We start from the raw sequence: 12,310 nt of genomic DNA on the forward strand, positions 1-12,310 counted from the left end.
ATGGAATGGATTCTGATCTGGAAAATCGTAATTCTTCTTACTTTGTCAGAAACATCACTTATTGAATGTGAGGACTAAAAGACAAAAATAAGGATGAAGTAAAAGTTAAGAGGTTGGCAAAAGTAAACGCAATGTTCACTTTCTACTCTCAAGTGAATCATTTCATTTCTCGATATATAATAAGGAAAAATATATTCATTTTATATGAATATATGTAAAGGTTTGGCTCATTTTTACATCATCAGTTGCAAAAAACTCACTTGAGAATAAAAGTTAACAAGATGGATTTACAGTTGAATGATGATGAATATGACGAGATGATTGAAAATCTTTAGATACCAATTACTAAATTAACAACTGCCACAGAAAACAGCACAATCAAGAAAACAGCAATTCTTTCTTTGTCAGAAATATCACTCATTGATTTTTTTTATGGAAATCAATCCAGACAAGGCATGAAACCACTTAATGTAACGAGCTAAAAAAACTACTTTAAGGTAAAAAATCAGCCGACGATAAGTGTGAGATGGATAAATTCCAAGCCAGAAACAGCAATTCTTCCCACTTTGTTAGACACATCACTCATTGTATGTCGTAACGAAAGGACAAAATAAAAGATGCAAAAGTTATGAAGCTACCAAAAGTAAACCTAAGGTCTACTTTCTACTCTCCTTGATGTAAGAACTAAAAAATAAATTAGGGAGTTACAAAACATAGAAACCCAAGTGTTGATTTGCTCTTCAACAATCACAGACATATGTCCATTTAGCAAAACCGCCATCTTTGTTTTCCAATCAACTAGCGGGGGTACCCGGCGTTGTCCGGGTGTTTGGAGGTGTGTGTGTGCTGTTAAATAAAAAAAGAAACCGGAGGGGTAAAAGTTGGTAGGATCGAACCCGAAGCCCTGAGGCAAAGTTTGAAAATAAAATCGGCCAGCCAGAATGAGTTACTGAAAGATGTTTGAATTTATTTAAGTAAGAACCAAATTGACAGGTGCATGCACGGAAATTGTAGAGTAATAGCTATTCAGCAAATGAGGTCAATGACCAGGTTTGTTTGTTATAAGCGAAGTAAAAAAAGAAAAAAAACATTAAAACTTAAGCGGGGGTGGGGGTTAATCAAAACATCGAAAAAAAACACAAAAAAAACTAACGTAAGGCAAATGAACGATGTTAAATGTAAAAATCGAAAAAACAAAAAAGAAATGGCTTAAATAAGCCTGTTTCGATATTAAAATTAAAAAAATCGGTGGGTACCCGGGTGTTTTTGGGTGTGTGGTTGGGAGTGGATAAGTAAAAAAAAAAAAAAAAACAGAAAAACGAACGTTATGTGAAAAATAGCTTAAATAACACTCGTTCAATATTTAAATTTAAAAAAAATCAAAAAAAAAAAAAAAGACATCTTACACCACGTTTCGAACCCAAAACGTTTAGATAACAACCAACTGAGCTAACGCGACGTACATGAAATTTAGTCAGTTTTTCAACTATTTAAACTAAATCAGGTCATGACGTCATCTCACGCATGCGTAGAACCGGTCGTCGTCACGAGAGGACCGTTTTTGTTGACCCCCCGCCCCTGTCGAAAATTGTTGATTTCGGGGTGAAAAAATGAACGTTTTTGGCCAATTTTTCGATATTTTTCGAGCGAAGGATGGAGCTTCAATATGATACAGAGTTTGTGAATTTTCGTCGTGTCTGTCGAAAGTTTTTAGCGGACAAACATACAAACACACATACATACACACATTTTCGCTTTTATATTTATAGACTAGCGAGGGGTACCCGGCGATGCCCGGGCGTCTTGAGGTAAATTAAAACTCCGAGGGGGGGGGGGGGAGTTAAATAATAATAAAAAAATGTTTTGGTAGGTGAGTATGAGAATCGAGTTGGAAATTAATGTGTGAAAAAAAAAACGTGCGATGTTACCATTGGGCCACCGCGACATACAGCGTAGACGTGTTTGAATTTATTTATCTAACTATAAAAACAGGCGTGCGTGATAAAAGTTAACTTTGCTGCTTCCATTCGACCTAATTAAGAAGGTCAAATAGAAGTCACGCAGCATCTGAGTTTGTTTATCGAAATTTGACTGTCTGATATACAAGATTGATCAAAGCTGATTGCTTCTGGACGTTTTTCCCGGCGCACGTCCGTTTGAGTTTAGTTTCACTTTATTTATACTAAAAAGCCCAATCAACACGCGAGAAGCCAAAATAGCAATAATTTTGTAAAAATCGACGTAAATAAATCTATACGCTATGCGGTTTCCTAATTCCTAGATATTATTATATAGGACCCATATACACAGTTTTAAGCGATAGTAACGACCCCGGGAGCGTGTGCGAGAAAAGCCTTTTGAAGACATACACGAAATGGTCACACACATTTTCGCTTTTATATTTATAGATAATTCACAAAAACAAGCAAGGGAGATCACTCTAAGAACTTAATACAAAGACCAGAACTCTTTTTAACCTTTTACCATCTAGAATGACGGTGTGGTCCTCTTTCAAAAAATAGCTTATTACTAGTGAACACGTTGCAGAGGGTGTTGATGCTGTTTAGAATGTGTTTAATACATGTTGCGGCATCATTTGATACAACACAGCTGGTCGCACATGCTTCAGCCAGTTGTTGAGCAGCCATGAGTGCATGTGTGTGTGTGCATTTGTATGTTCATTCACTTAACTGTGAAAGTGTACACAATTATGCCATTTAGGTAACTATTTGGATGCATTGCATATGATAGAATGAAGGTACGCACACCTGCTTTTGTCAACTCATTTTTATTAATGTTTATTATAAGATTTCTAAATGGGACTATATGGTCCAGCTGGGCACTGGGCTAGTTAACTGAAGAAGGACTGTATGGTTTTCCTCATCATGCAAATGAAAAATAACTACCATTTTTACAGTACTAATAGTTTATGAATATTTTATCAAGAAAATAATGTGTATGGAGATTTTTAGTATTCAAAGCATCTTTATAAATGTTATATTTTTATGTATGGTAGCAAGAATTGGAAAAAAAACACAGATAGAACATGTAAAGATGAAGGATAAATGGAAAAAATTCCAGATTATTCTGCTGTGGCTTGCCCATTTATAAGATTTCTCGCTGCTTGGACTTGCACACGGGTGATTAAAAAGGAAAAAACTAAAGTTTTAACCAAAATGGTATCCTGGGATTGACTTCATTCCTACCGATATTTTCTCAACAACTGTATTACAAGGCCCCACACGAATGTAATCGTTATTTAAATCGTTTTATTTATTTAAAAGAAATTATTTTTAATTGTATTCTCTGTGGATCCCGACTAAAAGTAAAAGAAAAACAAAGAAAATCTATCATGAATCACCCCTATTGGAATAAAGTATCTACAAGGGAAATAACTCTATCAATTCCAAAATTCCTAATGCAAATTGAAAATAATGAAGAAAGGTTACCAATGGAATATTTCAAGAATTGAGAAATGGAAATGATTCAACAAAAAAACAATAAAGATATTCCTAACATAGTGCACCTGTATAATAAGCACATGGGTTGAGTAGATATTCATGATTAAATGATGGTCGACGATAGGAAGTATTATCTTTGTTTAGCATTTTTTTTTAATTACATTTTCACCCCAAACAAGGCACATTGCCACTTTGATGTAGGGGGCTACTATCAGGGACATTAAGCTACAGGAGTACTATGTGGGTAATTGGGCAGCAAGATGTCGGTTCACGTTACACTTGAACTTCTGCATGTCAGTACAGTTGGGGAAGCAGAAACCCGGAAGAGAATTCCAAAGTCTTACGGTTCTGGGGAAGAAACTACTGGAGTATAAGGCTCTCTTACATCTAGGGATCTCAACTGTGAAGGGGTGGGATTTTGCTGCTTGTCGGGTTTGTTGGGGGTATTTATGTCGAGGGGGTACAAGTGCTTGCAGTTTGTCGGAGCATTCACCGTTAAAGTATTTGTAAAACAAGCAGAGTGATGCTACATTTCGTCGATGGGACATAGGCTAAAGCTTAGATGACAGTTCAGGACCTATCAGGTTGGCGACTCTCTTTTGAACCTTGTCTAGGAGTGAGAGAAACAGCTTCTCCACAGACATTCACAGGACAAATAATAAATGTCAAAAGGCATCAAAGTGAATTCAAGTTGAGACTATCAACTTTGTAACTGTTAAGTGGAAAAAAATCCAATTATAAAACGAAAACTATTTTTCAAGTGTTAATCAAAAATATTTTCGAAAGAAAAATTGCGGAGATGCAACCAAGCCTCTTCCAGACACATGGCATTGATCATCTACCAGAAATGGCCAACAAAAGGGGTACTTGTAAGTTTCCAGGATATAAAGTAAAAATTCTCATATTCTGTACTAAACATAAAGTCCATTCGTGCTGAGAGAATAACTGTAATTGTTTTGTTAGATTTCATAAATTGTTTTTATAGTAAGTTTTTGTTTTTCTGCTGAATGTAAAGTGAATTGCTTGAATTTTTTTTTAGTCTAATGTTATTTATGTCCAATAACAAAACGGAAATAATTTTTACTTAAAGGGAATACAGTTAGTTAATATTGTAAACCGTAGTCATTTCCTATTGTGCCTCATGCCGAAATGGACCATTTGGTCCGGTTTCATTTTTTGTGATGGGTACGACCATACCATCCTCTTTCAGTGTTATTGATAAAACTTTTAGTAAAAATTGTGTTCAGGTTGTTTACTTACATTACTTGATTGGAAAAAAATAGCAAAAATATTTTTAAGTTCCTCAAAATAAATTGGGCATTCAAGGGTTAATACAAAGGGCAATAACACTAAAGCCAACTTTCTACTCTTGAGTGATTTATTTTATATCTTTTCTTTTTATAAACCTTTACCACATTACACTTGCTGGATAGTTGCTGTTGTTGTGGATATTTCTTAAGTTTGCTATATCTTTACATCGGAGGTCACCACTTATCAAGGCCCTAAGGTCAATCTAAGACAAGGGTTAAGCATCGGGTAGACTGTGAAACAGGATCAGTCATAGTGGAACTTGGGTAGGGCTAGATTTTATCTTATTGGATTTGAAGACGACAATGTTATAGTCAGCTGGGAAGTAAACCACGGTATTGCATTCTAAAGCCGGATAGTTCTAAGGAAGAAACGCTGCTCATGTAATTTCTGTTTAGTTTTAGGCACAGATAGAGAGTGCAAGAAGTTGTTGGCGGTTATTGCAGCTAGCTGTGTATTTGTTACAAGTGTTTGATGGGGAGGGATTATAGATTGAAGCTCTGTCGAACACCTACTATAAAAATAGTGACAGAGCAGAGATAGACACACAACGTCTCTTTTGTAAGAAAGAGGAAGCAGTACTGCGAAATGGTCATTACATTTTGCAGATGATTTTTGCACTCAGCACTACAGTAATCCATCTTGGGATGCATCTTACTCTTGTACATTACACACCTATTAGGCAAGATTCCGTGAATTTCAATTTCTTCTTAAGACTCATTAAGCTTTAACATTTAGAAATTTTTGATAATCCAAATCATGTAATGGATTTTGATCAAAATTGGAATAAGTATTTTAGACATAAGGATTAATAGCATTATTACATCTTGATTTTAATCTTCGTAAGCGGACATAAATGTGGTGCAAAACCGTTTGGAGAATTTATTTTAATTGTCGTGGGACGGGTATTTCTAATTTTATATAGAAGAAGAAAATTTGATACTATAATTGTTTTACCTCTGCAATGTTCCCTCGCAAATTTTTTTTAAAATGTCAGATCATGTAGAAAATGCTATTGATATTTCTGCACAATCCTTTCTCTTGAAAGACGGACGGTTTTAGCAATTTCTTAGATTGTAGTTACTTTGTATCTTTTAAAAAGGTAATTCTTGACCTTTTATCGTTGTGCCCTGCCCTCATACACTGTAGTTAGAATTCGGTTCACAATAGAAATAGGAAAAAGACCACCAGCTGGCTTTCTTAGATGTTTGAATAACTTGCGTACATGAAGAGTTCAAATCATTTGTTTATCACAAAACAAAAATACTGCAGCTTTAATCCCCACCATGTACATAGCATAAATAAAGCGACAGTTGAATATTTACAACATCTACCACAAGCTATAAATAACACAAGAATATAAGAAATAGCATCCTACTTCCACAAATTTCTAGAATTGACCTTTAGCCCTGACCTAAAATGAAAGACCTTCAGATCCATTTCCAAAATTGCTGGAAAAATGGTGAGATCATTCTACTGCTCCAGAAAGTATCTCACTCTCAATACAAAATCAAGATGTAATAATGCTATTAAACCTTATATCTAAAATCCTTATTCCAATTTTGATCAAGTCTATTACATGATTTTGATTCTCAAAAATCTTTTAATTTTAAAGCTTAATGAGTCTTAAGAAGAAATTGAAATTCATGAAATCTTGCCTAATAGGTGTCTAATGACTATAGATAAAAATTTAATGCAAATCTGAAATATTTGAATTTTTAAATGGGAGGTTGGCTCCATATTATGCTCACTAAAAACATTTGAAGTACTCCAAAGAGACCGAAATTCAGGGAATATTTATTAATTAACTAGCAAGGGTACCCTGCATTGCCCGGGTGTTTGGAGGTGTGTGTGTGTTGGAGGGGGGGGGTAGATCAAAACCAAATGGGCAAAGTGATAACCTTATGTTAAACTTCTTTTAAAAAATCGGAAAACCAAAAAAAGACAAAAAAAAAAAAAAACGCGAAGATGATGTAAAAAAAACAAAAAGAAAAACGATGTTAAACTTAAAAAAAGTTTTGATAGGTAGGTAGGATCGAACATGGAATGTTGAGGCCAAGGTGGAAAAGAAAGTGTGAATAGAAAAAAACCTGATAACTTATTGAAAAGCTCTTTAATTTAATGATTATAAACATACGTGGCAGGTGCGTGAATTCAATTAGGTCAAATATCACGCCATACAGGAAATGAAATTCCGCACTCAATTTTTACTGCGAGGCAGTTCTTTTTTGGGGTTTGTTTACCCAACTTTGTCTGGTTTTGTTTCCCCAAGGTGTTGGAGGGAAACACCAGCTCCCCTTTAAAAGGGGAGTGTCCAAATGAAAGCAATTGTCTGATATAAGGAGTTCCCCTCACATTGATCAAAGCTTTATTGCTGTCTGGATGTTCCCGGCATGAAAGCCGGGGAGTGTTGCTTTCACTTCATATTAGTTTCGCTTTTACACAACACTAGAGAAGCCGAAATAGCAAGAATTTTGTAAAAGTCGACATAAATAAATCTAGACGTGACGCATGTTCGCAAATCCTAGATATTACAATCTATACGGTATATAAAAAGTTCCAAGGAGAAGCCTCCGAAAAAAAGCCTTTCTTAGACATACAAAAATGTGCGTGCCGTATTTGCCTTTTATATATAGAGATGTTTAATAACTGATTTAAATTAAATATAGCCCACATTATACAACCCTCACTACTAGCAGCTGTGTTCCAAAATTAATAATGATTAATTAGTTTAAACCCGTTTACAACTCGATAGTCAATCAGTCAGTCAAGCTATATGCTGCCTGGCGTTGTTCAATTGTAAAATTACGCTTAAATATAATGTTTTAATTTATACAGATTTCATATTTTCATATCCAATTCTCTATTAATTATTATAGTATACCCAATACATAGTAGTGGCCTTCTGGCATGGCCTGGTTGTAATATACACTTAAATATATTTTAATTTATTCAGATTTCATATTTATTATTATAAAACAAATATTCTATTGATTATTATATTATACCCAATATACAGTATTGATTTCAAAAGTGAAAAAAAAAAGTACACATGATGCCATAAGCTAGAATCGAAACCAAAACATGTAGCTCTCCAGCTTTATTTGTTACCACCTGATCGAAGTTCATAAGCATTTAAAAACTTTAAAAAATAATGTTGTAAAAGATATAAATGTATATTTGTGTATGCATAGAAATAACATATTTAATCGACTTACACCTGCCAAGTTCCAATTTCTTTTTCAATTTTAACCCGTTTGACCTGAGTTATTTGAATTTGTGTAACAGAGCCGCAAGCACTGTTAGCAGCAGCAGCATATGACAGCTACCATATGCAAATGACCAAGCAGGCTCTGTGAAGTGACGTCATAGCAAAGACAAAAGACACACACGTGGACAGGGGAAAAAAGGTTTGGAAAAGCAGGTGTTTGAGACATGTGGGTGACGTCACAGCAGAGATGAGAAGTCACACGTGGCCGGAGAAACAGAATAAAGGTCTTTTGTTAAAAACTGAAACAGTAAATTGAATTTCTTTCCTCTTTCTTTTGTTTCCTTACAATGGAGTCTACATTTACATGTAAAAAAAAACGTGTACAACATACAACATTGCATTAGTTTATTTAACAGGTCCAAATTCTTTATATATATCAAATTTCAAGTCTGTAGACCAAAAATTGACAGAATAGTTTGGTAGAAACCGTTCTTCAGACAGATAGGCATGGTCACTTACAGCCGAAATATGATTTTTTTCAATTATATTTCACTTTTTATATATGCAAATCCTTAATTTAAAAGCAAACAGTCCTGGAAAAAAGGAATTTTATTCAATTTTCACCCCAAACAAGGCACAGTGCCACTTTGAAGCAGGGACTTAATTAGCGGGGTCATTATGAAGGGAGATGAGTAGAAAGATGTTTGTTGACATTACACTTGAACTTCTGCATATCGTTGCAGTTGGGAAAGCAGAATAGTGGTTGTAGTCTGTTGTGTGGTTTTTGCAAAAGTATTTTAAGTTGAACCTAGCTCTTATAGAGGATTGTATCGGCAGTGCAATACTGACTGAAACAACTAACGATTTTTCCAGTGATCTTGGTAACAGATAGAGAGTGGGAAAATCATATAAAGTGGTTGTAGCTAGTCGAGATATTTCCTTTCAAATAATTTATTTCACTAATAAACCACTGCAGAAGCATAGAGTTCATAAATTGCAGGGAGACTGGCTGGCAAAGGAAAACTTGGAAGCATGAGATTAAACAAAACTGCACCATAGTAGAATTTGATCCACTGAACTGTGAGAAAACGTCTGACCCCTGAATAAGGATAAAAGTGACATTAATTGAAGAAAAGATAGAAGAATACTAACGATGACCTATTGAATATTTGTTTCCAAATATGTACAAATAGTGTATGGATATTCTTGGTTTATGATAAGAAATTAACAAATGAAAATATCAGACTTACCTTGTGAACTTGTCTGAGTATGGTACCATCTTTGAAAAATATAGGCTTCTTGGCATCTACAACAACGTAGTCAAAGTATTCCCTCCAGTTGTCCTAGGAATAAAATAATAAATAATAAATATGTAAATTTATATCAAAAAGAGAAAAGTAGGTATTATTATAGATTACCTCCCCCACCTTCAAATGAGTTCTACTTTTTTTGGTGTTTTTGTGTGAACATTCTGAAAAACTACATGGGAAAAAGAAGAAAAAATGTTTAACATTTGGATTGGGAAATCAGTATTGCACATAAATTAAACCTAAACTGATACCAAACTTTATGGTTGGGTTAACATGTTAGCGCAGTTTATTTATTTTGCTATAAGAGATAAATCCTGTGTGTGTTTTTTTAAACGATTACATATGGTTTTACAAATATCCAACCCAGATTTAGAGTTAGTGGGAAAAAAATTTGGTAAACTACACTAAAAAAATGGAGATTAATTTACATTGAATTTATACACAAAATTGATCCCACATTCAAGATTCTAAAATAATTTTTTTTTGTTAGTTTTTTTACCACTTTCTTTCCACTAAAGTTTTAATAATTCTTTAAAAAAACAAATTAGAATATCATTTTTTTGACACAAAAATGTTGATATGCAATTTACAAAAAAAATAAAAATAATATAAATTCAATTAAAAATTAAGCACTGTCGAATTAGATGATCAGTAAATCTGCCTCACATTTCAAGCTAAAGGCATTCAACAAAACTCCTTTAATCTTAACAACATGAATGTCGTCTGTTCATTTTTTAAAAACACATTTATTCAAATTAACGTGGCATCATTGATTATTTTTTTATTATTCGGAGTCTTCAGTGTTATTTTCAATGTAAACTACGAACTTCTTCAGGTGTATCTTGTCAAACTCGAAAATCTGGACAGAATTTTGAAGGTGGTTCTGTGAAACTATATGAAACATAAAGTGGAGTATATTTTATTATGATATATATATATATATATATATATGTATACATACATAATGTATATATATACACATATATAATGTATATATGTATATTTTTATCATGTATAGATACATATATATATAATGTATACTTATATAATGTATATATATATATATATATATATACACACATATATAATGTATATATGTATACACACATATATAATGTATATATACATAAATAATGTATATATACACACATATATAATGTATATATATATATAATGTATATATACATACATATATAATATATATATATATATAATGTATATATACATATATATATACATAATGTATATATACATATATATATAATGTATATATACATATATGTAATGTATATAATGTATATATACATATATATAATGTATATATACATATATATAATGTATATATACATATATATATATTGGTCCATCATCTTACAGATGCTAAACTACTGACTGACAAACAATATGGATTTAGACAAGCCCGTTCCACAACAGACATCCTAACTGTGATCTCTGAACGTATATACCATTCACTGGTATATATATTATGTATATATTCATATATATATATATATATATATATATATATATATATATATATGTATATATATATATATATAATGTATACATACATATATATGTAATGTATATATACATATATATATAATGTATATATACATATATATATAATGTATATATACATATATATATATATATATAATGTATATATACATATATATATATATAATGTATATATACATATATATATATATAATGTATATATACATATATATATATATAATGTATATATACATATATATATATAATGTATATATACATATATATATATAATGTATATATACATATATATATATATATATAATGTATATATACATATAATGTATATATACATATATATATAATGTATATATACATATATATATATATATAATGTATATATACATATATATATAATGTATATATACATATATATATATAATGTATATATACATATATATATATAATGTATATATACATATATATATAATGTATATATACATATATATATAATGTATATATACATATATATATAATGTATATATACATATATATATAATGTATATATACATATATATATAATGTATATATACATTATATATATATAATGTACATATACATTATATATATATAATGTACATATACATTATATATATATAATGTACATATACATATATATATAATGTATATATATATAATATATATAATGTATATATATATATATATATATATATAATGTATATATATATAATGTATATATAATGTATATAATGTATATATATATAATGTATATATAATATATATATATATATAATGTATATATATAATATATATATATAATGTATATATATATAATGTATATATATAATATATATATAATGTATATATATATAATGTATATATATAATATATATATATATATAATGTATATATATAATATATATATATATAATGTATATATATAATATATATATAATGTATATATATAATATATATATATAATGTATATATATATATAATGTATATAATGTATATATATATAATGTATATATATAATATATATATATATGTATAATGTATATATATAATATATATATATATAATGTATATATATATATAATGTATATATATATATATAATGTATATATAATATATATATATAATGTATATATATATATATATATAATGTATATATATATATATAATATATATATAATGTATATAAATGTATATATATATATATATATATGTATATATATATAATGTATATATATATAATGTATAGATATACATTTTACCTCCAAGACGATTATGTTTGTCTTACCTGCATGCAAAAATACAATCCCCCCTTTTCTTCAATCTAAACTTTACATGTAACTCAAAAATCCTAATGGAAATCTATCTGTAAATGAATAACCCCTTTTCTATTGAACGCTATCTACTCCTTCCCACTCCTAAACTCCCATATTGCACCGCATTTGTAGTAGAATCGCTAACTTCCAGCCCCTAACCCTCACATGCAA

General features: G+C 30.4%; 1 protein-coding gene across 1 annotated transcript in view; it reads right to left on the reverse strand.

The window, feature by feature from the left end:
- Positions 1–12,310, reverse strand: part of LOC145283485 (cytosolic purine 5'-nucleotidase-like) — a 363,668-nt gene that overhangs the window by 52,938 nt on the left and 298,420 nt on the right. Inside the window, exon 12 of the mRNA XM_080132307.1 lies at positions 9,231–9,323. Within this exon, the coding sequence (XP_079988433.1) occupies positions 9,231–9,323 (93 nt within the window). The remainder of the gene's footprint in view (positions 1–9,230; positions 9,324–12,310) is intronic.

The sequence above is a fragment of the Euprymna scolopes genome, chromosome 8 (assembly GCF_053919585.1).
Source record: "Euprymna scolopes isolate OS-2025 chromosome 8, ASM5391958v1, whole genome shotgun sequence".
Lineage (NCBI taxonomy): Eukaryota > Metazoa > Mollusca > Cephalopoda > Sepiida > Sepiolidae > Euprymna > Euprymna scolopes.